Genomic DNA, 27,642 nt, shown 5'->3' on the forward strand with positions numbered 1-27,642 from the left:
TACCTACAGTTCAACAACTGAAAAAATTTAATCTACTTTGGTTTGGTTCAAGTAGGGTATTGTTGAAATAATACCAGCGAATCCTTGAATTTTCCAACAATTAAGTCTAACTAGACATAGACGATATCATGTCTTTTTTCATATGTTACAAAGAATTGGTTTTCATGAGCAACATAACCAAAAAATACATCATGATACAGACAAGAAAAGAAAAAAAAATGAGCGGCCATCTTATAAATAGATGATCAAGAAGTTATATGAAACAAAATCAAGGAGAGTTAGTTCTCATGTTGGCCACACAATCATCATTTTCATAATGCCCAGTATACCAAGTAAAGTTTCATTTAATGATTCTTGTGGAGGCTTTCAAAAATCAAGTACCAAACTATTAGTAAAAATTCATCATTTTCATCCATTTCGCAATTAAAACAGCTAGTCTGTCTCCAATAGACGTAGTTAGCTGTGGTATTCTTCTCAACTTCCACTTCCTCTTAACTTTGATAAGTTAAAAATGCTCATCAATTTCATTTTCTTCACTTCCCTCCTGAAACAAAAGACAGTTAGTTATCGAAATTTACTTCCATGGCGGAGCTTTCTATTTACGTACTTTATATTTACGTACGTCCAAGGAAAACTGACCTTGATTTAATATTCAAAAGTCAAAACTTTCTTTGCTAAAGCTTCATACAATAATTGAATGGGGTTCTTCCACAGTGTCATCTCCATTAGCCAACCTTGACTGATCAGTCAGCTCCTCAGAAAAAAACCTACCATTAACCATCTCTGTATGACCTTCCCTCTTGTTAATGTTTCCATTTGCACTGGTTGAGGCTTCATCAAGTGAAACTTTCTCGGAAAGATGTTGCCAAAGAATTTTCGGGCGTGGCATCCATATTGTGTGAGCCAGTATCAAGGTTAGGACGACCAGAGGAGTTTAGCCATCTGTTCCATTCATAGTGTTTCCTCACCTTGTCTCCCTGAAAATAAGAAGCAATAAATGATCTAATACAATGTACGGGATTTTAAAACCCAGCACAAAAAAAAAATATATACATACATCTGGTAACATAAAAGCTAACCTGCACTTCCACCACAGTGGAGTATCTCATGGACTCCAAAATCAGTGGGATATCATGAGTCAATTGCTGCACCTGAAATTACATATCATAATACAAACCTTGATCTGTACATTGGATCAATTCGTACGACTAAGACATAGTTCAAAGTGAAATGGAACTGCAGCCATGAAAAATGTGCAAAATAACCCTCCAGTTGCCAACAAAATTTCCTGAACTAGACCATCAAAGGAGTTGAAAGGAACACAGCACAAACTGAGAGGATGTGGGTGGCTTTTACTTGCATATATAGAGATTGGCCAAAGCAAAAGGTTTAAAAAAGGAGGACTCAGATAGATTAGAAGTTAATTTGCACATTGCATAAAGGATTATATCTTCTAGTAACCTATCATCAACTGTTCAACCTTAAGATCATAACAAGCACTCCACAAAAGTACTATAAGTCGGTGCAACCAAAATGTTAAGGGTCTCACACAACTCGAGTAGTATACAAGTGAATTCCAAGAACATAAATTGAATCAGTATTACAGAAGAAACATGCTAGTGCTTTATATGGAAGAAATAATATCTCAGTAAATCTTATTCGGGTTCACCGCCTTTTATGATCTAACGGACAATACATTTACAATTTTGCAACCTTGGCAGATTATTAAAAGTCATAATCGTGATAAATCTCGGTACACCATAGAAAGATATCAATTAAACAACATTACAACATGAATATTATGAAAACATGAGCTAACGAACATAAATAAATGAAATAGAGACCAGGAACATAAATTATAGTCATACACCTACAATACCAGTAACAACTTACTCGCGGAAAGGAGGCTATTAAAGTAATGGGCACCCAGCCCTGATCATCCATGTTTGACCTCAAAAAATTATCCTTCACCAAATTAGCCTCACTGGCACAAAACAAGTACTTCAGCGAAAAATTAACGGATGACATACTGATAGCAAGACAAAAGAATCACTGTCATAATTAGGTTTTTACCAATCAAACCTCCAGGAAAATTACCTGAAATAATAGTCTATTTGTGAAACAATCAGATTTGATAAAGGATTCATCGGCATAGGTGGTTGTGCGGGAGGGACCATCGGCATTGGGCGAAAGGTCTCCGGATGCATGGGTGGAACATAGATATAAGAAGACATCATATCTGAAAGATCCGTGACATCCGTCAACATATATAGAAAGTCCAAATAGCCAAAGCTTGGCAAAAATACCGTTAAGAAACTTACCAAAACCCATTTGATTTGGAAACATTCTGAAAGGTTGCGGGACAATGAATGGTGGAGCACCAGGGGCCAAGGGGGGTGGCATATATCCCAACGGCGGAGGCACATATTGAGGGGAAAGATGAACATCTCTGCGATCATGATCTCGCCTGACTCCATGATTTATGTGGTGTGGTCCATCTACACGAGGGCGGGCCCCAAAATTACCCCTTCTTGAATTGGTCCTCTGGGAAGAATGGTCATTTCCTGTATGTGACTGAGAACTTCCAACTGATCTCACATTTCTCAGAGGCACATCAAACACAGGATGAAACGGTTGACGATGAACTTCAAGTATTGGAAAAGGCGGTGGTGCTGGGGGGGACGGTCTGCTAAAGTTATTTTGAGATGGTCCACTTACAGAGGAGCTGCCTCCACCACCTCCTCCACGATTCCTGGATCTTGGTCTAGAAGGCGTTGTATTGTTTGCAGTGGAATTAGTATATGTATTAGAGTTAGATTGTCTCCGAAGTGGTTGAGATATTATAGGAGCCTGTTACCCAAACAAAAGCGATCAAATCTGCACTAACATTTTAAGTAATAACCAATCGATCACAATTTATCCCTACTAATGGCAGGAAAGGTGATTGAACTTGAAAATGTCTGGAAACTGAATGCTGCATGCTTTGGAATTAGAAATAAATACAATAAATGACACAAGAAATCATATGCCCCAATTAATTGATGCAGGATTAAAAACGAAAGTTCAAATTAATTTTATAAATAGTCCAGTGTTAATACATACAACACAGCCACCAATTGTCATATGGAAAATATATTAAAGGAAACAGATATTCAAATATACGGTAGTATAAAAAAAACTCAAATTTATAGAAAAAACCCATATCCTATATCATGAACGAAAATTCAGCATTATCATAACATAAGAATCTAGAAACAACAGAAATAGGAAGCATCATCGTATCAATTATTCCTGTACGAAAAAGTCCTGCAGAAACAAAATTATATTCTTATAAATAAATATTTTCACCTGAGATGAAGAGACTGGTCCATCAGACCCGGGTCTCGGAGAATCCGATGATGATCTCGGAACAGGTCGGGTTGATTCAGACAAAGCAGGCCAAGAAACGGCTCCACCCATAACAGAAACGGCCTCAACGACGCCGTTTACCGGCCTATTCCAAGCGGGCCTCCTAGGTGGACCCGCATTGCCTTCACCGATAACATCGGAGCTCTCAGGATGGGCCTCCGTAACCCAAGTCTCAACCAAGGAAGTATCAGAAGCAGAATCCGTCTCCTGAGGCGGTGAAGAAACCCCGGGAGTGGCAGCGGCTGTCGGAGAGGAGATTTGTTCAGAATCGCCCCTAACGACGGATGCCCATGCCGAGGGTAGAATCCGTCTTCCCGAATGAGGGATGTCAACTCCACCGTTGGAGACGGCTGTCAAGGAACGAGGCGAGTGATCCGTCGTCATTCCTAGGGTAAACCCAGAAAAAATATACACAAAACTGGGAAAAAAAGACTTGCACTAGATATTAACGATCATACAAAAAAATTAATCAGCGGTTTTGTGTGATATGAGAAAACTCTTTCCTCCAAAATGTGCGTGGGGTGTAGTGTTCTTGCGCAGTATTTGATACAGCGGTGGCTACCGGTGTCCGGGGGGGGAGTGGTTTTCTTGAAAAGGTTTGATTTAATAAACCCTTGTTAATAGGATTCTTAAGAAATGACAATGTTGCCCCTGTCAAAATCCTAGGGAATTTCCGATGTACATACACTCTTTTCTTTTTATTTATTTATTTTCCCCTATTCCTATTTTTGCTTAGAGGAAATTAAAAGTATTTAAAAAAATGATTTAAAATAATGCGAATGATTTATTATAGATTAGAATACGTACACTTCATTTCTTCGTTTTTTGGAACCTTTCTATTTATTATAATAATTATTTTATTTATGTATAATATAATTTATATTACCAAACAACATAAAATAGAAATAGTAATAAAAAAAGAGCTGAAATGAAATGGGTATTACTGAATGTAGAGCCGTCCCTTGTATGAACAAGTCGATGGAAAATCATGAAAATAGTACATTGACATAAAATATCTTATAAATTAGGTCGGATCGAAAATCCGGTTATAAACTTAATAAAGACAGTTTTACAAAAAAATGTACATATATGTGAAGAAAACTAGGTCATTTAGAACTTAGAAGAAACGAAAATACAATTTCCATTCTTCGACATCAAAAATATATTTTTTTTTAAAATAGTCCACCTATAAATACAACAAATTATTTTAAATTTTATTTGTAATTAAAAATATATAAATAATTGATAACATTGAAAAAAATATATGCCGACGAGTAGCTAGATTGATGAATAGATATAGATATATATACACAAGAAGTATAGTTTTAAAATTTTAATTGGATTATGTCTACGTAGATAATTAAACGTAATATATTAGATTCGAATATCGTGATATCATCATAAATATATTCCATATTCAAATTAAAAGATTTTCCTTTATCGTTTTATCTCCAAATGTTATCTTTTCTCCGCCAATGTTACCAAATAATTTACTTTTGAGTGAGTCTTATGTGAGACCGTCTCACGGATCATAATCCGTGAGACGGGTCAACCTTACCTATATTCACAACAAAAAATAATACTCTTAGCATAAAAAGTAATATTTTTTCATGGGTTGACCTAAATAAGAGATCTGTCTCACAAATACGACCCGTGAGACCGTCTCACACAAGTTTTTGTCTTTACCCTTCCATATTCTCGCTGTATTAATTTATTTTGTATAAATAAATAAAATAAAGAGTAGGTCTCTTGTGAGACGGTGTCACCGAATCTTTATCTGTGAGATGAGTTAATCCTACCGGTATTCACAATAAAAAGTAATATTATTAACATAAAAATTAATATTTTTTCATGGATGACCCAAATGAGAGATCCATATCACAAAATAATATCCATAAAATCGTCTCACATAAGTTTTTACGTAAAATAAAATATAAAAGAACGAAAACTAAAGATAGTTAATTTATAATTGTGTAGACAATATAGTTCAATTCATGATTACTAAATTATACCTAACGATTTTTTATTTATGTTGAATAAATGAAACTCGTACCTTAAAAAATACTTTCAAAAATATATATTTTTTTGTAAATTCACGCTACCTTCAAGACAAGTACCCGGAAAAGATTATTACGAGCCAAACCAAACAAATTCAGCATTGAACATAGCCACATGTATACAAACAAATAATAGTCAAACTTCCCCATTACCTTCTCATTAAAAATGGATGAGAGTTCTTCCAGTTTCGGACAAATTTTATTATTTATTATTTGATTGGGGATGATTTTATTTTTGAGACATATAAAAACTCTTATGAGATCGTCTTATTTTTCAATTTTGTGAAAATAATTTCCGATTTAACCCTTCAAAAATATTATTTTTTATGTATAAACCAGGTTGATCCGTTTCACGGACATAAATCCATAAAATTGTCTAACAAATTGTCAAGTAACGCATGTTGACCTCAAACTGACAATGTACTAATAATTTGACACATTTTTACTAAGAAATTTCCATGTATTCACTTGGAAAATTTCACGATCGAGGCACGCAACATACATGAGACGCTTGCCATTACAAATAGGTCTTTTCCCCAGCCCCATGATCAATTATTCTACGCAGAGTTTATATTCCAGTCCGGTGATCTAGTTCTGCATATAAATCTGACTCTTTTTTTGTGTGTGAAAGTAATTAATGGCTCAAACGAATACAAACCACACACAAACTGTTTCTGGGTGGGCAGCTCACGACTCCTCGGGCAAGATCAGTCCTTACACCTTCAAACGCAGGTATATATATTAATTTAGCTTAATTTATGAGCAAGATTTTAATTGATCATGAGGATATTAATCTTTCGTTTGTCAGAGAAAACGGGATTAATGATGTTACCATCAAAATTCTCTTCTGCGGGATATGTCATACCGACATTCATTATGTCAAAAACGAGTGGGGCATAACCAAGTATCCCATTATTCCCGGGTAAATTTTGAACCCGACGCATGTTAAGTTCGACGCTTATACATTAATATAGTGATATATTATATTTACTTTTCTTTTGGTTTGACAAGGCATGAAATTGTTGGGATTATAACGAAGGTGGGCAGCAATGTGGCTCATTTCCAGGTCGGGGACAGGGCTGGAGTGGGTTGCATGTCGGCTACTTGCTTGAACTGTGAGTTCTGCACAAGTGGGCAGGAAAATTACTGCGATCAGGTTCAGTTCACATATAATGGGGTGTTCTGGGATGGAAGCATCACTTACGGGGGTTACTCCGACTTTTTGGTCGCAGACAGGGGCGGAGCCAGGATTCAAAATTACCTGGGGCTGGCTCCGTCCCATATGGAATTTAATATAATAAATAATTAAATAAAAATTTAAAATAAAAAAATTGTAAACATTGACTTCATGAAAACATAGAACAAGTGTATTTAATATTTAATACCTTCAAAAACATGGAGCTAAAACACTACTGAAGTTGTGCTCTTCGATTCTTTTTAGAATAAAACTCATTAATTATTAAATCGTTATCAATTTTTTCAACCAAATCTCGTTCGATGTCGATGGTTTTCCTTTTCTTCATTCTTGAGTTTCTTTTCTAATTGGCGCCGTCTACAACATAAAATGTCACTTTAGTTTAACTTATTATGGCTAACTGAATCAAATCAACATTACCAACACTAAATAATTGTTACTTTAATCCAATAAACCTCGTACAATTATAATTATTCCAAAACAATTGCGAAGTTAACATTTGACAATCTTAAGGCATAATATATTTAAATATAAAATTTTTACAGTCTTATAAGTTCGAAAATCATATTTACATAATTCTGAATTTTTCAAAAATTCCTACAAAGTTCCATAAATACGCATTGATATGTAGAATGTCTAACAGTAAGATTTACTCATGATTTTCGGTGAAAACGAAGACCGATTGACGACGGTTGATTTCAAGACGACAAAGAAACTTCAAACTTTTGGTATTAAAATAAAGCTTATGCCGTGGATTTTCCGAATCTACAATCGATTTTGAAAAATGACGATCGATGATGAAGTTACGACCATTTGAAATAATGAAAATTGTGAAAGTTTGAGAGAAAATAATAGAGATGAGGTATGAGACAAGTGAAAAAAAAAATTAAGTTTTGGGACTAATCAATAAATTTTTTAAAATAAACAATATTTAATTTTATTTTTTAAAAAATTAGGTGGGGCTGGAGCCCAACCCAGCCCCTAATATACCTCCGCCCCTGGTCGCAGATCACCGGTAAAATGATACAAAATTTTCCATGTGGAATTTTTTTTTCCGATCCCACTTGTAGGGAGAATTAGAAATTTAAAACCATTTGAATAGTTGATACTCATGTATATGAGATTTTCATGTCGAAGGTATGTAGTACGTACGTGCGCCAAAAAATTTGCCAATGGCTGCAACGGCGCCCCTTTTGTGCGCGGGGATCACGGTGTATTGTCCTCTCAAAGACAACAACTTGGTGGACTCGCCGGGAAAAAGAATAGGCGTAGTTGGTCTTGGAGGGCTGGGCCATGTTGCGGCCAAATTCGTAAAGGCATTTGGGCATCATTTAACTATAATTAGCACCTCTTCCTTTAAAGAGAAAGAAGCCAAAGACCGATTTGGTGCTGATGATTTCATCTTAAGCACAAGTGCAAATCAAATGCAGGTTTCTTCTAGCTCTTGATTGAAAACGATCAATTTCGTGGTCGACTAGTCGAAAAATTACAATGTTCATCATAAATTGCTGATAACAATCAATGTAATATAGTTACTTATTTTGGGCAGTCCAAGAAAAGGAGTCTGGATTTTATTTTGAATACAGTATCAGCCAAACATCCACTGGGACCCATATTAGAGTTATTGAAAGTGAATGGGACGCTTGTGATTGTTGGTGCACCGGATCAGCCTATGGATTTACCATCTTTCCCCTTAATCTTTGGTGAGCTTTCCTTACTTTGTGAGAGTTTTGTGTTCGATTTTGCAAGGTCAAAATAACATATATATATTCGATGTTGAACTAAAATTGATCCCAAAACACAACATATAATATATATCTGTTGACTGCACTCACCGTCATGTACAACACAAACCCGTCAATGTTTTGTAATTTTCTCGATCAAAGAGATCCGATTAATTAAGCTAGCACAAAATTTAAATTATAGGGAAGAGAGTGGTGAAGGGAAGCATGATAGGGAGCATGAAAGAAACACAAGAGATGATGGATGTATGTGGGAAACACAACATAACATGTGACGTTGAGGTTGTCCGAACGGATCAGATCAATGAAGCCCTACATCGCCTGGCAAGCAACGATGTTAAGTATCGTTTTGTCATCGATATTGCACACGGATCTTCAAAGCTTTAGTAATCTTTATTTATTCCAAAAATTCCAAGGCAAAAACTTGTGTGAGACGGTCTCACGGGTCGTTTTTGTGAGACGGATCTCTTATTTGGGTCACCCATGAAAAAGTATCACTTTTTATGCTGAAAATATTACTTTTTATTGTGAATATGGATATGGTTGACCCGTCTCACGGATTATGACCCGTGAGACGGTCTCACATGAGACTCACTCAAATTCCAAATAACTTTTTTACTGTCGAATATTTTAAGTTGGTCTGATACATACATACATACATACATATATATATATATATATATATATATATATATATATATTTATTTATTTTCTACATATACATACATACATACATACATACTCCTGGTTAGAAAGTTTTTGCCATGAAATTTAAAATTATTTTTATTAACAATGTGGATGTGAATAATTATCAACTTAACTATTCAAAATAAAATAATTATATGAGTATTGCTCCTTTTTAAATTTATTACACCTAATGTACATGTTAAAAAAATAAATAAATAAATAAAGTTAGTTAAAAATATTTTGTCCATTAGTTAAAATATTACGCGTCACATTAGTTTCTTTCAAACATTTAATTTCCTCAAAAATTTCAAGTAAAATTCCCAACTGAGAATTTAATATCAATTTTCATCGCAGTCCAAGCCAATATTTCGTTTTATATTATATTTGTAATGAAAATCGATTTGCATTGATACTATATTCCAATGCAAAACATATAAGTTGAATATTAAAATTTAAATTAAAAAGACAGGATAGCCTAATTAATTTCCGATCGATATAATTACATATTAGATCTCGAAGAACGCACATGATCGATCCAAAACTGGTTGATCGTGAAGTGACTTTAGAAAAAAGATTGAAATGCAATAATCAAAATTACACGACACGCGGCAATATGACATTTAAAAACGTGAGAAACGTAAACTCCAAGAAAGTTTCATGAAATCTTACACCATTTTAATTTGTTGTTATTATTATTATGTTGTGTCCACGTGGAATTTTAGGCCAAACGCGTAAGCATTCTAATAAACATTTGTAATTTGAAAAAAAAAAAAAAAACTAGTGCGACACGATCTCACAGATTATATTTTGTGAGACAGATATCTTATTTATGTCAACCATAAAAAATATTACTTTTTATGCTAGGAGTATTACTGTTTAGGCAAAAACTTATGTGAGACGGTCTCACGGGTATTATTTGTGAGACGAGTCTCTTATTTGGGCCCATAAAAGAGTATTACTTTTTATGCTAAGAGTACTATTTTTTATTGTGAATATGGATATTGTTGACCCGTCTCACAGATTATGATACGTGAGACGGTCTCACATTAGATTCACTCTACTGTTTACTGTGAATATCGGTAAGGTTGACCCGTCTCACATATAAATATTTGTGAGACCGTCTCACAAGAGACCTACTCTTGTAATTTAATAACAATTTTAAGACCATCTCACACACACTCACTCACACACACATTTTACATATGCATGCAGCTAAGCTGGTTGATTGTATTATTGTCAAAGATGTACACGTAAAGAATTTTTACGTACAATGAAAGCTACAGTAAAAAGACTCAATCGTTCATGCGGCTCCCGGTGTTATAATAAGCTGCCTAGTATTTACTTGTTTTGGCATATAATAAATCCCTTTCATGTTACTTCAAAAGTTGTTTTTTCATTTGCTAAATACCAGGATGAAAAGGATCATGACATGGTGGTCGAAGCTCAGAAAATTGTCAATCCAAAAGAGAGGTGAGTATTTGAATATTATGAATATATTCGACGCAATGAAATCACCCCTTTGGATCTAATTTCGTGCACTGAAATCTCATGCATCTGTTGATTACAAGGTCGGAAAATTAAACCCTTCTCGGATCTTGGTTTATAAAATTTCGATTTGTGCTCAAAAGATGTCCAAAACGACCCTTCGAATTATGAGAATTTGAGAACTTTTTGTAAAAAATTTAATGGTGCTTTGTCAACTGGATGCAGGTCGATATGGAGAAGATATGAAACGCTTAGTGGGCACGTCAAATACCGTGAATGAAGAATACAAGGAAGCATTTAGGACCAAGTCTTACGTAGAAATATGCAAAATAATCCAAGGCCGACTCGAAAAATCATCATCGCCACCGTCTCCTGGGCAAACGCAATGTATCCAGTTCTCTGAATATTTGCTAGAGCCCGAGACCCTAACCTCCATACTTGAGAGCTCCAACCTCCATCCATCACTCATCAACTACTTTCAAATCAGCCAAGAAGCGTGCAAAGTCTGTGAATCGCTCCTCCAAAATGTCTACCAAGTACGTGCCCAGTATCGTGCTATAGATCACATTACGAAGTTTATTAAACGAGTACGAAACAATAAAAGTTGGACCCAAGATCAATACCTAATGGTTTATAGAAGTCTTGCCTCGTTCGCCTTACGTAAGAACCCCCTTTCAATCATTAATACAAAGAAATTCCACGAGTTACATGACAGCAATATGCTTTTACTTCATGAATTAACATCACAATACTTAAAGACTAAAAGAAGATCGAGATTCATAATATGCGTCAAAAAGGTTGTCGCAACCAGAGGTCGTGGCGCATTAGGGCTAATTCAACCGGGTTCTTTCTGCCTGTTCTGGACAAAGAAAAGGAACCGAGAGCAGCAAAAGTTCAAAACTTGCCCTGATAAGCTAAGAGTGCAACTTGATACAGTGGGAAGAGGGGTTTATATACTGATTAATGATTTTGACACAATGAGTCAACTGGTTCAAAGGCTGCACGATGAGATGGAGCACATGCAACTCGCGGCGGGTATTTGTGTCACGAGGAAATGGAAGAATGTGATGTTAAAAGTTCTGCAGGAATTTCAAATCCATGAATCTTGGTTTGTGGAACAGTTGGAAGATCTGGAGAAGCAAATATTCTTGTGTTTTCTCAACATAAATCGGACAAGAAAGCTAGTGGTTCACGAATTGGTTAGATATTAATACGAGTCATAGTAGAAGGCACTTAAGCTGAGGCTATATATTTTAGAAATAAATAATTGATACAATAACAGTTGCTGCATATCAAATTTTTTGTAAAAGGACAATCTATAATAATAGCAAGTCAGCATGACTCGAGATTTACCCACAAAAATGTATCTTTGTTTTCACCTGATCAGAAGCATAAATTCCTAGTGCTGCAGTGCACCAATTGTTCTCAATTTTTTGTATTCATCGACACTTAGTAAAGAAGCCTTAGTCTTGAGCCAATCTCCGGGTTTAGGCATGATAATTGCAATGTATCCTTCTCTGTCTGCCTGCAACAAAATTCCAATAAAATACAAATTTCAACTTTCAACACGGTGACACCAATCTATTCAACAGAAGATAGTTCAAAAGTTCGTTCAAACTTTAGATTTATCGATAAAATTCCATGATTAATTTTTAGCACATTGGGACACGGAAATAAGTAAAATATACTACATCTACAGGAAAAGAAACCCAGAGGAAAATAGTTGAAGAGTGAAAATATCTTAATTAATGTCTGCGGTGATAAGGTATCCGATTCTTGCGGTTCACCAGAAAATTTCAAGTTCAAGAAGCATTAGTCTAGAAAAACCTCAATACTTAAGAACATTCTGTACCCTCTCCCACAGATCGATAATAGTAAATCCTTAAATAAGAAGACCCCACTTAAAAAGATCATAAAGTGTCAAGTGCTAACCCGTAAAGTATCGACCAAAAACTCAACTTTCAATTTGACAAGATTACAAGAATAAACAAGAGCACGAGTATTGCAAGAGAGCATGAATGTTGGATAAAAACATAGACGATAGTTAAGCCTACCGAGGAATTAAGCAACTCAGGTTTCTTGCTTAACCTTTCATTGACTTCCAATAGAGATCCTTTCACACAGCACCTGCAGCAGAATGATACCTTAAAGTTCAAAGTAACGAGGGCATACATTTGAAAAGATAAGATGAAGAGAATTTCAACCTCGCTATATAAGAAGCATCTTGAGTGCACACTTTACACAGTGCTGTATTGGACTCAAAACGTTGAGCATTCTACAAAAAAACAATCAACAAAAGCATCCTCAAATAATATGACAAACACATGATGATTCATGTAATATGAAAACATCACCGGTAACTATAATCTTGCACAATTTATTGGCTAAAACACAAGCGAAATGCCAAAATTGTGCGATTCACCAATGATGCAAAAGTTATAACTTATAATGCAGTAACAACCAGATATAGCAAAGCCGTGTTAGTCGATTCACATTGGACTTCTTGTGCCGATAACATTTCTTGTCCAATTTTAATCTCGTGCAAAGGCACATTGACAACACCAATACTATAATACCAATTACAACAAATTTCTTCGCAATCACTTATTAGTTTGATAGTAATTTATTCATAGGAAACAATCCATACCTGGCCTCTAACCATGAGTGCCACCAAATGAAAAAACATTAAGAAATTTAAGAAATCAAAAATATATCTATAAAGTTACTACGAAATATAAGAACCAAAAGTTAAAAAAAAATCACCTTTTTCCGTTTTCCCGTCACTTTAATTTCACTCCTATCAGACTTCCCTACATTAAAATCTACAGAAACTACTCCCCCTTCATCCTTGAATGCTACATGAGTTGAGGCCAAGCCAACCACGCACAACCTATCTATCAAGAAAAGATTAAAACTTAACAACTTCACTAAAATACAGAACGTCGGTCACAAAAAAAATACTATTTGCCAGTCTCATCGTTAAACAAGCTGCAATTTTTTTTTAAATGTAAAGGTCCTACATGAAAAAGATCATACCCGTTGGCGTGACGATGAACATATTGATCATGCCCAGGTTTCATAAAATCTGGGAAGCAAAAGAAAATTATCGATACTTTCATACCTACCAGGAAGACTTTAAAATCGAGACCTTTAACTCACCTGGAGCAAAATAAGTTGTAAAATTGACCTCCACTGCAGAAGGAGGCACTGTAGGTAATTCCTCAACATTAACCAGCAAAAGCTTCCTCAATTCATTATCATCATCTTCTTCTTCTTTTGGATTGAGCAGATCATTTTCAAGTGTGGATCCATGGGCATTGGCTGAAGATGAAGTGCAAAACCCAAGAATCGGCTTGCAGTCATCAAGATGGATTTCAAGATTTTGTTGCGAAGTATTGTTAGGATTTAGCTCTGTCATCGAAGTCCAGTTTCCGCAGGTTTACTTTTTTCCGGTTCTTTTCGAGTACGGGAAAAAGGGTCTTAGGTATAAATACTGACGTAAGATGGAGACATTGTTGCATATGGGCTGATGCATAATAATTAGATAATAGTCTGGTGCCCCATAGGTAATGGTCTCAGCCCATAATCTATGGGCCGCAAAGAGCTATATATAATTTTTATATGGAAAAAAATATTTGTGATGTGTTGAGTTAGATCTATTTGTGATGAGTTGAGATAGATCGAAGATCCATCTCATAAATTTAATCGGTGAACAAATACAAAATTTTTTGTGATAAAAATATATGTGATTATCTTGTAGCCTTTGGACATTATTCATAGAGTGAGTCTCATGTGAGACCCACTCATGGATCTTAATCTGTGAGACGGGTCAGCCCTACTCAGATTTACAATAAAAAGTAATACTCTTAACATAAAAAATAATATTTTTTCGTGGATTACCCAAATAAACGATCCGTCTCACAAATAAGATCCGTGAAACTGTCTCACACAAGTTTTTGCTTTATTCATACAATAGTATCGTAGCATAGCATGAACAAATCTACTTTAAAGGCAGTAAATTGGGAAGTACACTGTACTTTTAGTTAAGTGTATTTTCCTTAAGTATTAGATATTTTAAAAAAATATTTTAAATTTAATTTTATTGAATAATTTTTGCTTCCTCTTTTCAACGTTTATTTTATTTTTGTTCTATGTTTTAATATTTGTTTTTATGTCGTTAAAAAATATTGGTTAAATTTCTAAAGGCCTAGCACTTAATAAAAATTGTATACATAGATAAAATGATGCTAATTAAATTAAAAGGACATAAAACAAACACATCCAAATTTAGTGTCACCACGTTCCCTGATTGACTAATTTCAGGGCCCGAAATCTGTTAAATTTGGCGTGCTTGCCTGTCAACTGTGCCATCTAGAACTCGAGGCCCATTCCTGATATTTCTTAGAACTGGATTGGGCTAGAGAGTGTTCGAGGCCCATTCCTGATGTTTCTTAGAAATAGCCATCCAGCCCGTTTTCGAGCCCTTGATTTGAACAGATCGAACGGATCCAGCAATACCCACGTCGCTAATCAGGACTAGTTCAAAGTGGTCCCTTCCATTGATCGTGAATCTAACACCACCATGTTTCTTCCATGGAATCCTACGTCATGTGTAACAGTGTCAGAAATGTAGCTTAGCTTTCGGTGTTGGCATAAATTTTTAACTTATATCATACAAGCCATATGTTCGAGCAATCAGCTATCAAATATATTTGGACCTTGGGATATATTAAAAATAGATTCGTTTGGAAATAAAAAACAAGAACGAACCTTTGGTAGAGTGCAGGTACAATACCACCCGTAAATTCCGATCTTCTCCCAGGCAGGCTGAGCCACGTTGAAATGTGGGCGGGGCAAGTTGCGCCACCCTCCGTTGTCACTCCGAAGATCAAAATTTGGTGGACAAAAATGTTAGAGTATGTGTTCAACGAGTCAACTTGTGGTTTTAACTTTATTGACTCTAATATATAAACAATTTTTATTTTAATTATATTTTATGGTTGTATCAAATTATAACATTTAATTTATATGTATACTAATGCAAGCTGCATAGATAAAACTCTTGAATATATAATAAGTATCATGAGATCGACCTCTCAACATAAGATCATGAAACTCATTAGGAAAAAATAACATATATTCTAAATAGGTTCCTTAGTTGCACATACCATGTCACTATTATTACTCAAAGATACATCACATCATTATCGAATTTATATGCAATTCTCGAGATATCAATTGTTGCAGATTCAATTAGGATATATGATTCGAAGATATCATGGTGTATGCTAACAATAATTTAAGGTTCTTGCATATACTATCAGTGATACGTATGGGATAATGAGACGATGCTACCAGACGCTCTACCTAATTAGGTGAGGTTGAATAAGAACAAATGTTATTCTGAATCACATAGAGATATGATCTCATAGTTAGATGTATCCTAGAATTATTGAGGTCACAAAAGTATCGGATTTTGTGATCCCGTTGAGATAGTCAAAGTTCAAGGAGTTGAATTTGGCGACTAGTTTGATGAAGATCAAACATAATGCTTATAAAGGAGTTTATAAGTTGATTTCATATGATAGAAAAAACGAAGTTGGCTTAACTGCTAATTAAGTAAGGAGAATCGAACTGTTTGTTTTGGTGAAGGAGATAACAAAATTGACAGATGCCAAAAATGGATTAATAGAAATTTTGATTTTCGAATTTTCATTAATGAACAAGATTTGTATCTTTGATGCATCGACAATGTCAGATCATCGATCAGAGTTATAACGACTTCACAATTACTATTGTTTCAGAGCCCAAAATCTGTTAAATTTGGCGGGCTGCTTTCAACAAGCACTCAACCGAATTCCACAATCCACGAAAGTCCGCTCACGAAATTTCTTCAAGTGAGACCATAACATTGTACCCTTCCAAATTTTAGATATTTGTGGACAAAATAGCAGACAATGGCTTGTGATGCTAAGGACGAACTACATACGGCCAAACCCCTTTCAAAGGAGAGTGAATCTCATGTGAGATCGTCTCACGGATCTTAATCTGTGAGACCGTCTCAACCCTACCCATATTCACAATAAAAAGTAATACTCTTAGCATAAAAAGTGATACATTTTCATTGATAACCAAAATAAGAGATTCGTCTCACAAATACGATCCGTGAGACCGTCTCATACAAGTTTTTGCCTTCAAAAGAACATGTTGGCGAAGAAGATTCATTTCCGTGGGAATAAAATCATGAAATGCATTTTATATGAAAACACGTACCTTACTAGGAATGTGAATTTTCTAGATTAAATTCCACCAATAAGGCATCGAGATTGAAGATTACCAGGTGGAAGGGTTGAAACAACCGATTTCAAGCAAATAACCCTATTTTACCACATATCGGCCTTTTGGCCTCCCATTTCCAAGACCACAAGTGTTCCAAATTCCGGTGCCCCAATGGCCCGATGAAGAGATAAAATCACCGAGGATGAGTTTGAGCTATTTAATTTAAAGACCTCTAGTCGACTTTCTAAATTAAGACCTCCACCAATTCTTTCTGAAGCTCTAACTTAACTTTTTGGCGAGTTTCGATTGCCCATGTTTAATTTTTGAAATTGATATCTCATTGCAGAACTTAAATATATAATGATGATAATCTACTCACGTCGCGGATTATATCCAGGTAAAGATTTTCTCTAATCGACATATCAAAATTTACTTTTTTCCCCATCAAACATGAGGGTTATAAAAATTTATTTGAAAATCAGTTTCTAACTATAAGATAAATGTTAAATATTTCAATCTTCTGTTGCACCGAATAAGTTTTTCAATATATCTTTTTATTCATAAATTCTACCGGCAAACATTTATTTGATAATATATTCCGGTAGACAAGGAGTGTTCATATTCTCAGATATTCCATCTTAAGGATTAATGCTTAAATCCCCACAATCAAAGTCTCCCATCTTAGCCATAATCTGAACAAGATACTTGGTAAAAAGCCCGCGCTTCTTTGCGAAGCTGATAACTTTACCACCAGCCTGTTGAACAAAACCAACAATGTATGCCACAGTTAGAAGAGTCAAAATTCTCCATCTCCTCTCTTTCACATACATTTGTAGACCCCTTTCAACTCTGATGTGTTCATCATGTTCTTCTTTGACATTTGATGTCGTCAGAGCTTTCCCAAGGCATCGTGCAAGAACAATGCTATCTTCTAAAGACGAACCTCCACCTTGACCTATAGCCGGTGTCATGGGATGACTGGCGTCACCAACTACACAAACGTTTTTCTTTGCGAAATTTCCTAACAAAGCCTTCCACGGTAATTTTAATCTTAAAGGTGCATAGCAGACGCAGTCCAGCTCAGTTCTTTCCACAATGTTTGATATGTTTAGTGGTGCATTCGCGGAGTTGGCTTGCCACAAATTTTATCATGCTCAAGGGATCTTGGTTTTCCTCGTTGTCTGTCAGGAAAAAAAGCAACATGAGGTAAAATGTCATGAAATTAAAGAATGTGAAATCTACAAACTTAGCTTAGTCGAATATTGTGATTATATGCTAAATCATTATATGTTCGTGTAGCTTGTCTTATTTTCAAACATGTTCAAATTTAATGCAACATTTAAAAGATTTAGATGCCCCGCAAAAATAAGATTTAAATCGTCGAACATGGTGAATGTGTAGTTCTACTAATGCCTTACATTTGTGGAAGGCGGGGCTGAAATTGCAAAACCAATATATGCTCTTTTCATCACAAGGAACAAAACCACAATCGACACACCGTGTTGAGTAGACATGAAACTTTGGCTCGAATCCGTGGCCATCAGGATAACTAGCGAGGCCTCTAATGGCTGACCGCCCCGTCCTAACTGGATTCTCAAGCCCCAGCCAATTTGCAACCATTGAATTCATACCGTCACATCCAATCAGTGCCTGAGTTCAAGATCAAAACAATAATTAACTGCTACAAATTTAAACTACCTATCAATATTCTAAATACGTTCACTGTACACTTGGAAGGATTGAATTTGAACGAAGGGTTTTGATTTGAGGATTGGGTGTCATTTCAATAGTACCTTCGCCTTATTCGATATTATGCGTCGTGGATTTACCTTGGTTTTGACAACCAAACCGTCAGCAAGATGCACCAATTTAAAGTTCCCCGTTTCTTCAATAGAAACAACTTTAGAAGAATATCTGATGGTGCCATGAGGGAGTTCGCTCTCCAAGGTTTCCAACAAATCTTTTCTTTTGATACAACGGCTTTCAAAATTGCTGCCATGCATATGTATAACAATGAGAGCAAACAAATATATAACATACATTATTAGATCAAAGTGACCAAAACTACGACGAGAAAACAGCTCACAATCTTAAACCTCCCAGCAGATGAGATTGCTCCGTACCGAGCGGGATGGAGCCCGACGAGACAACCTTAAATCTGCAACATTCCCCAGTCTTAAGTCAAAATAAATGTGTCCATTCTAAATTAAATGCATAGTTTAAATTTTCACCAAGCTGGCAATGCTTATATATATAGCTGAAAGAGGGTGACATGCCCTTCAATTTGAATGGAGCTTTTCCTCAGGAGGTCTCCAACGCCCATTGCATCAAGAGCTCGCCAGGCATTGGGCCACGTCGTTAGCGCATATCCAGTATATTTTAAGCTCTCTGATGATTCCAAAATAAGACTTCGCACCCCCAACCTGCACATATTTATTTCACCCAAATTAAACGACACGACGTGGTAAAAATCTTCGGATAATAACGACTCATGCCACACAATCGTATGGACGGTATACATTTAGATGTGTCATGAAATATATATAAACGTGTTTGATATGCCTGTGTTCTCCAAATTACGAAAGGAAAAATGAAATATAGAACTGACACTGTACCTGTGTAATCCCAAAGCTGTAGTCAAACCAGATATTCCAGCACCTACGATAACAACATCTTCACATATCGCTATGTCGATTTCTTTCATAGTCATTCCAAATTTTTTTCAATGAAAAATACGGGGAAAATGAAGTATGTTCTGCCCAACAACAAACGTGAGATATTTTTCTTCAGGACGCGCGAAGATGAGTTGTGTGCACAAAAATAGCTTCATTTATAGACTCGACTCGTTGCTTTTTTTTTTTAATATAATAACGAATAGGTTTGGCTGGTATGCATACGTACAGATGTAGATACTATAAATTGACGTTTGTTGAAAAGATGGTGTCGATCTTCTGGGCAACCACTTGAACTAAAGTTGAATATGAGTTCTAGAAAATGACAAAAATTTGTATTAGACGGTCTCACGGGTAGTATCTGTGAGACGGATATCTTATCTGGGTAATTCATGGATTAAAATCCGTGAGACGGTCTCACATGAAACACATCCCTAGAAATATTATATGTGTGTTCACTAATCCCGGAAATCCAAAGATCAACTAGCTTTGATCATATATTTTATTTTTTTCCAATTCTTATGGAAAATAATCTTAAAAGCATTTATACGTATTTTTTTTAAAAATACTATCAACTTGTTGGAAAATATGATTTTGAGAGTAGAAGGATGGGTTCATAAATCTAGTAAATTTTAAAATGAATAAATAAACCTTAATCATGCATGATTCAAGCATCCATAGTGTCTTTATGGAAAGAATCACGCCGATTTTTGCTTCGTACGTCTTCCTTTTTTTTAATGAACTCATGGGCAAGGCACTGACCAGATTTATTCATTTTCATCAACGTAAATACCCTAAGAGTCCCTAAGGAAGAATAAATATTTATCCACATATATATATATATATATATATATATATATATTGAAATTATGGGTTTTCAATTGTTAATCGTGTTAAACCGGTTGATACATAAATCATAATGAGCAGTAATGGTTAAGAAATTTAAAAATAACCTTAATTTCTGTTTTTTTTCCATTTTAGCAAGAAGAAAACAGGCTTTCAACTTCATTTATAATATAAACGTCAATAATAATAATTATTATTAAAAAGATATAAATTTATATAAACTACAAAGAAAAATTGAAGAGTTTATTGATAAAATTTCAAGTTTTTAGTAATATATTTTTACAATAATAATAAAGATATAAAATATAATATTTGTAGCTCACAAAAATCATAACTAATAACTATTCAACTTGTTTTTCTAAAAAAACATATCAATATCATATACCAAAATGTTATCTTACATTCTTATATTATTTAATCAATTCAAATATATTCTTATCATTGTATTTGTATTGTTCTGTTAGTTCAGTTTAATACTTAATCTGATAAATCATTGTTTCCAAAATTTATATAATTTGTTTGGTTTTATATTTTTCCGAAAAAAATGTTGTTTGATAGATTAGATCACATTATGCAATGAATAAAAAAATATTTTTATTATTAATTTAATTTTTAGTTATATAGAACATGGATTTACGAGCGAATGTACATCCTTTCAACTGGCTGGTTGAGTGTTCGTCACTTATCTCATCATAAAACGAGTCAAAACCAACCCTACATAATTAATATACTACACGAATAGGTCGAATTCAAATACCATTAATTAAAATGTGATGTATATTAATAATCTTGACTCTGTGCCGTGCGTCTGTATTGTCTCAAAAACAGTAATATGTAACGATTCAAACCAAACAATTAATGATGTACATTATGCGTGCCATAGCTAGTTGAAAAAGCCAGAACCTACGACAGATTCGGGATTCTTGATTCTTTCTTTTTATTACCCCAAATTCAACTTCAAGAAAGAGGCTGTGCCTGTAACACCCCACAATCAAAATGAGCAATTCTCACCGCAATCTTGAACGTGTAATGTCTCAAAAACAAATTCCTCAGAAAGCTTATTACTTTCCCGTCACTCTCTTGTATCATACCAACCAAATACGCAGTACTAATGAGAGTGAAACTTCTCCATCTCCTCTCTCTCACGTACCTTTTTAGACCCTTTTCAATCTCGATGTAATCATCGGCGTTTCCTCTCCCATTCGATGATTTTTTCTTCGATAAAGCATCACCGATGCATCGCGCGAGAACAATGCTGTCTTCTAAAGCAGAGCATCCCCCTTGACCTATATCAGGTGTCATGGGATGAAGGGCGTCACCGACTACACAAACGTTGTTTTTACCCAACTTTCCGGTCAGAATGTTCCATGGCAATCTTAGTTTTAAATGAGAACAAATTAGGCACTCTGGCTCAGTTCTCTCAACGATTTGTGAGGCTCGTTCCGGTGCATTCTGGATATTGGCCAACACAAATTGCTTCATTTTCAAGGGATCTTGCTCCTCTACATCGTCTGTTTCAACCCAAATAGACCAAATTTAAATCCGATCAGAACAACTTAAATGCAATTAAACGGTGTGTTATGCAAACAAATCAAGCTGGCATAAGAAAAAAATGCATGACATTATACTTGTATTTAAACTTATCAAAACTCGATTCAAGCTCAAACATATTATAAATATTTAATGTGAAATTCAAACTAAAAAAAATTTAATCTTGTAGCTTTAGAGTCTCTTTTGAAAGAGTTCAAGTAATATTTCATTCATATATATTACAAATCAAACAAGCTCTGGTACTGAAGCAGTTTTCGAGATGTTAAAAAATGATATGTATGAGTCATTCAAGCTACACGTTATACCAAATATGAGGGCGAGAGTAAAAGGCTTACAATGGAAGATTGATGGAGTGAAAGTGAAAAACCAATACACATTATTTTCGTCGCAGGGTATAAAACCGTAACGAATTCCTCCTCCAAAGCATGCATGGAACATGGGTTGGAAGCCATGGCCATCTGGATAATTAACAATGCCCCGAATCACGGATCGTCCCGAAGAAACTGGATTCTGGAGCCCCAACCACTTGGCCACCAATGAGTTCCCACCATCACACCCAATCAGAACCTGAGTGTCTTACATGTAAATCACCATTACGCATTACAGAAAAATTGAGGTTTAGCCATATAAGATACTTATTTACTTCCGGACCAGAAAAACATATAAAATTTTAGCTATAATATAATAAAACTCACCTTGGTTTTGACAACTGAGCCATCCGCAAGATGCACCAATTTCAGTTTTCCTGATTCTTCGATGGACATAACTTTTGAAGAATATCTGATGGTTCCCTGGGGCAACTCCCTCTCCAAGGTTTCTAACAAGTCTTTTCTTTTCACGCAACGGGTTTCAAAATCACTGTCACACATTATGCAAATAACCCTTGTTCACAAATTTCTCATGATATTTGCACCGCTGGACGAGTAGCTAGAGTGATTTATACATTCAAATATTATAAAGATTTCAGCTTCATGCGACTGAATATAAATCAACTTCATCGACGAGTAAATATCTCACAATTTCACATGAGTCTTGTTGGGTTGGGATGGGGAATGCTCAGAAACAAACAGGCTTTCATCTGAAGAGACATTAAGAAATTTGCACCAAGAATTGGAAGCAACTTTCAGAACTGATGCAAACACTTGATCCGACAAATAAACATATTAAAAAATTGTAAAGCGATTTGTTGTCAAATCAATCTCACTCAACGGTGAACGATGAATCAATCATAGAAATTGCTCACAGATTCTAAAATTCACTCAGCGTATGGTAAATTCCTTTTCCATACCCTTGCATTTGTAGACATGTTTCTCGAATTAGGTCCCCAATGCCGAGTGCGTCAAGAGCCCTCCAGGCATTGTTCCACAGTGTAAGGGCAAACCCAGTGATTCTCAATTTCTCCGATGATTCCAATACCAGGCTCCGAATTCCCAACCTACAAATCAACTCAACTGAATGATGCTGCTCTAAGCATTAGATATAAAGCTCAGTATAAAAGGAAATTTTGAGTTGCAAACTAGAAATAGTTGAATTTCAAGCTGCAAATGATGCAATTTTCATTCTAAGACAGTAGTAGTTACTAGTTAAAGTACAGTAACAATATACGGAGAGAGGGAGAAAGATATACCTGTGAAGTCCCAAAGCCGTAGCCAAACCAGATATGCCAGCACCCACTATAACAATGTCTTCACATATTTCTCTGTCCATTTCTTGAATTATATCTCAACATAAAATAGTGGCTAAATTTATAGAACTAAGATGAACAAATCAGGCACGATATCCTAAGTGATACTGGAGATTAGCTGCACCTGTAGATCTACTCAGTGCAAAGGCCCACACTGATCCAAGGGCTAACATGATTTTCCAAGTCCAAGTCCAAGTCCAAACTGGGTATACAAAGTAAATTATTTTATTCAGTGGCGGCTACACTTCGACGTAATGATCCGATATTCCAACCATTAAAATCGATTAACCGATAGTTATCATGAACACTCGGCTATTTATTTCATCTGTTGGTATAAAATTAATAGTTGCGATTGTGTATCAAGGTGATGTTACGATTCAACTGAAAGTAATTGGATTGACGAAATAATTTTTGGTTGCATCCCACATATAATCCAATTACTCACTTGTAAAACGGTATGAATCCGCACGACTATTACATTGGGCAATTATCAATCTGCAGTATATTTTGTATGTAATACAGTTGAAAGATGAGGAGCGATGGAGAACAAAATACACAATACAACTGAATGGAAAAGTAGATTTTACCAACTCGGTAAGTTCCTTCAGACGTACAAATCAAAGAATGCGTGCTCTCCTCAGCAATGAAACTAGTACATTTAACTAAACTTCAAAAACTAGGAAAAAAAATAAAGAAGCAAACAAGAAAAAGGCTCATCACACCGCTCCGGACGATCTTTTCTGCAATCGTGTTTCATTTTACGGTTCACGTCACATATGAATTGACAAGCGTTTTACATTATTTTTGAATTTATGTTAAGGGCACGTGTCACATATTTCCATAAAACAGGAAATGAAACAACTTAAACAGAAGATCTGGAAAGGTTAATGGCCTTAGTTAGTGATGACATAGAATATCCTATAGTTATGCTAACAAAAAAAGAAACGATAAATATGGAGCAGACACCCGTCAACCAGTTGAACATCATTTCGTTCTCACATAGCCGCCAAGGTTAGGAAACTAATCATCCACAGGGGGGGCGGCGCCATAAGCATGGAAAAGTCTGTTAGATCTGAATCCCCGACCCCTGCCACGTGGGCCCCTTCCCTGGCCACGGCCTGCATCAAACAAATAAATCCACAAGGCATAGTGGTTGACCAAAATAGAGCTGCTTAAACTAACAAAATTCATACTGCTTTGAGGTCCAAAAGCTAGCACATAACAAAATATTATTGTTCTGTAGAAATTAATTAGTACAAGCATATCAACGTCTCCAACCCCTCTGTTTGTGTCCCACTGGAAACCAAAATGTTGAAACAATAACATGGAAACAGACTCAGCAGAACTTCAACCGTTTAACCACAGTTTCTTTGATGGCTTTCCTTAAGGCTGTACTAATTGCAATTTTCTAATATTCCCAGGTATTTGCTTGAAAAAAGGGAACATATATCAGAGAACTTGGATAAATAAATAGAGACCTCATCTACATAACCAGACTTCACACTGCTTCAGAACTAACAACTCAGCAGGGTATGAAAATATTGACCGAGTCAGTGTAATACCTCGAGGGAACTCTTGATTGTAGCCTCCAGCATCATATTGATTATCCACCTGAGAACCATTGAAACCTCCCCACCCACGGCCACGGAAATTGCGAACTCTGCCTCGACCTCTCCAATTACCCCTGGCATAACCACGATTCTGCTCATAGCCTCCATCATCGTTCTCATATGTTGTGAAATCATTCCCTGCAATTGCAATAGCAGATGTGCCAAACAAACATAAGCATGACTCAGCTCAAACTTTTAACACCAAGTTACATATTAAATTAAATCCAACAAAAAATGTAAATCAACTTCATACCTGGTCGGCCTCTGGGCCTCCCCCTTCCCCTACCAAATCTTCCTCTTCCTCGAGTAGGAGGTGATCCTTCTACACAATTAAAACAAAGATATTCCTAAGCTCAAGATAAGAGGAACAAGTACATAAATCAGAAACCATGATACCCACCTCCATCATAATCAAGCTCTGTAGAGACCTTCACCTGGTCAGCTGGTATGGGAGGTTGGTACCTAAAGCAAATCATGGCCTGAATTACAATTACAAAGAATGGTCTGTATTTCTACTCCCAAAACAGAATAGATATGTTGTATAGGGAAAATCTATGATATCAATACTTTTGGGGAGTTAAAAATGTCTTCTGCTTAGCAAATTGGCAAAAGAATTGAGATTTACAAAGCACGACTAATAGTCATTTTCATTAACTCAAGCGCAAGCACACCAAGAAAAGTTCACAAATAGAGAGAATAAAAAATAACTCACCCGATATTAGTCTTATCCAAATCGTTTTTTGAAAGAGTAATAGTGATCATTGAAACTTTCCTCGTGGTTTCCAGACTATTACAATAAGCAAACAATGTCACAATCAAGCAATTTCAGATTGAAAATTATCTAAATTCGTTCATAAATTTAAACATCCTAGTTCCTATGTTGCTTTGATCACGCTTACGTTTGGAGACCCTCCTCCAGGGGTTCCCATGTGTCAGTTATATCAGTGGATTGAATTGATGTAATTTGGTGAAGTCCAACAATTCTCCTCTGAATTATGAAAAAGGGAGCAAAAACATACATCACTCAGAATAACTCAATAATCAAAAGATACATATATATAATAATTTTTTTAAAAAGAACACCTTGATCAATTCCACAATTGTCACGGTTTTGTTGATGGCTCTTCCCATTGCTTTGAACACTATTTCATCTGACTCCTTTTCCTGCAATATATAGAGCATGATAAATTAGGAGAAACCAAATATCTTCAGGGAAATGGTATATACTTCATACTGGGCTATCCTTTAAATGGGAAAAGCTGAAAGTGCCAAGTTATAGGACATTTTGTAAGATCATATTTTCAAATCTTACTATGATATTCACAACCCATGAAAACCCAGTATTAGAGAAACAAGTCCCAAAAACTGGACACACATTACAAGTGAATCCTCTACATCGTACCATAACCAAATTAAACCTATGTCACAATAAATGTAAAATCAAAGCTAAAAAACAGCAAACCAACTCGACAACTTGAACCAGAAATGTGGTGATCAAATTAAAGATAATATAAGCAATGCAAATAAAATAGAACAAATTACCTAATAAACAAAAAATAACTCCCACGGAGACTCATTTGAGGTGGGTCAGGTTACTTGAACCCTCACTTTTCAAATTAATAATAATAATTTTACATTGAAAATTTTAAATTTTTAGAAATTATAATTTCAGTTTTTGCCCCAGCAAATAGTATCTCAAAACTTTCTCCCCTGTTCTGTTACCACAGTACCATATATATACATAAACCAGAAATCAAAACGCTAAACAAAATTTCTACACCTACATATATGTTTTCACATACAAACATACCTGAAGCAAACTCATCGCATAAGTGATGTAGCTCCGCATCCTGCCTAGACTCGTAATCCTAATTTCATTCTCATGAATTGGTGTTTCCATCTTCGGCTTCTCCACCTTGTGGTAACGATCCATGCTGTACGCAAGTACTCAAAAGCAGAAAAATGAAAATCAATTTTCAAAAAAAAAATTTGAACTTGAGTATCCTTAGCCGAAAAGCAATAAGACAAAGGATTAATGTCAATTAATTAGTTGATAATTGACTGCAAAGAGGAATAACTGGGTTTCGGGCAGATCTGGATGCGATTAATTCACGAAATTTAAAATATAAAGAACGAAAGATTGAAAATTTACCTGATAATATTTGGTCTGCGAAGCGAAAGCCCTCTTCTCCGGCCACGTTTATTCGTTACGCCCTGATCGTTTTTGCTGCTTACTTTTCAATTATTTATAGCCCGGTCCAGCGGCTGTGCCCTAGTTCAATTTCATTTAAACCGGTTAGCCGTTGATCTGGCCAAACTTATCCCCAATTTTTGGAACAAGTACTTAGGGACGTGTTTGGACAAATTAGTCAGATCCGAGTACAACTCCCTGTAGCATAATTTTGTACATTTGTTTTAGTTAGCTT

The 27,642-nt window shown here is 35.5% G+C and overlaps 5 protein-coding genes and 2 pseudogenes across 6 annotated transcripts; 2 read left to right on the forward strand and 5 right to left on the reverse strand.

The window, feature by feature from the left end:
- Nucleotides 1–211: 211 nt before the first annotated feature.
- On the reverse strand, nt 212–3,987 carry LOC140807473 (la-related protein 1C-like; annotated as a pseudogene).
- A 2,044-nt stretch (nt 3,988–6,031) lies between these two features.
- Nucleotides 6,032–8,811, forward strand: LOC140807450 (probable cinnamyl alcohol dehydrogenase 6). Its single transcript, XM_073164296.1, has 6 exons — nt 6,032–6,197; nt 6,274–6,387; nt 6,477–6,708; nt 7,806–8,090; nt 8,210–8,363; nt 8,587–8,811. The coding sequence occupies exons 1-6, from the start codon at nt 6,103–6,105 to the stop codon at nt 8,787–8,789; spliced, it is 1,083 nt and encodes a 360-aa protein (XP_073020397.1). The 5' UTR covers nt 6,032–6,102; the 3' UTR covers nt 8,790–8,811.
- A 1,535-nt stretch (nt 8,812–10,346) lies between these two features.
- On the forward strand, nt 10,347–11,786 carry LOC140808208 (UPF0496 protein At1g20180-like). The gene is made up of 2 exons (XM_073165274.1): nt 10,347–10,559; nt 10,800–11,786. The coding sequence occupies exons 1-2, from the start codon at nt 10,460–10,462 to the stop codon at nt 11,783–11,785; spliced, it is 1,086 nt and encodes a 361-aa protein (XP_073021375.1). The 5' UTR covers nt 10,347–10,459; the 3' UTR covers nt 11,786.
- Nucleotides 11,787–11,841: 55 nt separating this feature from the next.
- On the reverse strand, nt 11,842–14,076 carry LOC140808209 (uncharacterized). The gene is made up of 6 exons (XM_073165275.1): nt 13,734–14,076; nt 13,611–13,659; nt 13,338–13,464; nt 12,779–12,849; nt 12,629–12,701; nt 11,842–12,099 (listed from the first exon to the last, which is right to left on the reverse strand). Exons 1-6 carry the CDS (start codon nt 13,990–13,992, stop codon nt 11,974–11,976), a joined length of 705 nt encoding a protein of 234 aa, XP_073021376.1. The 5' UTR covers nt 13,993–14,076; the 3' UTR covers nt 11,842–11,973.
- A 3,312-nt stretch (nt 14,077–17,388) lies between these two features.
- LOC140807346 (monooxygenase 2-like) lies at nt 17,389–19,688 on the reverse strand (annotated as a pseudogene).
- Nucleotides 19,689–21,130: 1,442 nt separating this feature from the next.
- LOC140807038 (monooxygenase 2-like) lies at nt 21,131–23,814 on the reverse strand. Of its 2 annotated transcripts, XM_073163692.1 has the most exons (6): nt 23,550–23,806; nt 23,211–23,357; nt 22,940–23,020; nt 22,618–22,780; nt 22,258–22,489; nt 21,131–21,882 (listed from the first exon to the last, which is right to left on the reverse strand). In XM_073163692.1, exons 1-6 carry the CDS (start codon nt 23,627–23,629, stop codon nt 21,329–21,331), a joined length of 1,257 nt encoding a protein of 418 aa, XP_073019793.1. In that variant the 5' UTR covers nt 23,630–23,806; the 3' UTR covers nt 21,131–21,328. The 2 variants fall into 2 exon arrangements, with proteins under 2 accessions (XP_073019793.1, XP_073019794.1); XM_073163693.1 differs by lacking the exon at nt 22,940–23,020 and having other exon boundaries at nt 23,550–23,814.
- Nucleotides 23,815–24,383: 569 nt separating this feature from the next.
- Nucleotides 24,384–27,489, reverse strand: LOC140807039 (uncharacterized). Its single transcript, XM_073163694.1, has 9 exons — nt 27,369–27,489; nt 27,027–27,150; nt 26,300–26,380; nt 26,116–26,204; nt 25,929–26,003; nt 25,617–25,678; nt 25,470–25,538; nt 25,169–25,354; nt 24,384–24,724 (listed from the first exon to the last, which is right to left on the reverse strand). Exons 2-9 carry the CDS (start codon nt 27,147–27,149, stop codon nt 24,627–24,629), a joined length of 783 nt encoding a protein of 260 aa, XP_073019795.1. The 5' UTR covers nt 27,150; nt 27,369–27,489; the 3' UTR covers nt 24,384–24,626.
- Nucleotides 27,490–27,642: the final 153 nt, after the last annotated feature.

The sequence above is a fragment of the Primulina eburnea genome, chromosome 12 (genome assembly GCF_022965805.1).
Source record: "Primulina eburnea isolate SZY01 chromosome 12, ASM2296580v1, whole genome shotgun sequence".
In the NCBI taxonomy this organism is placed as follows: domain Eukaryota; kingdom Viridiplantae; phylum Streptophyta; class Magnoliopsida; order Lamiales; family Gesneriaceae; genus Primulina; species Primulina eburnea.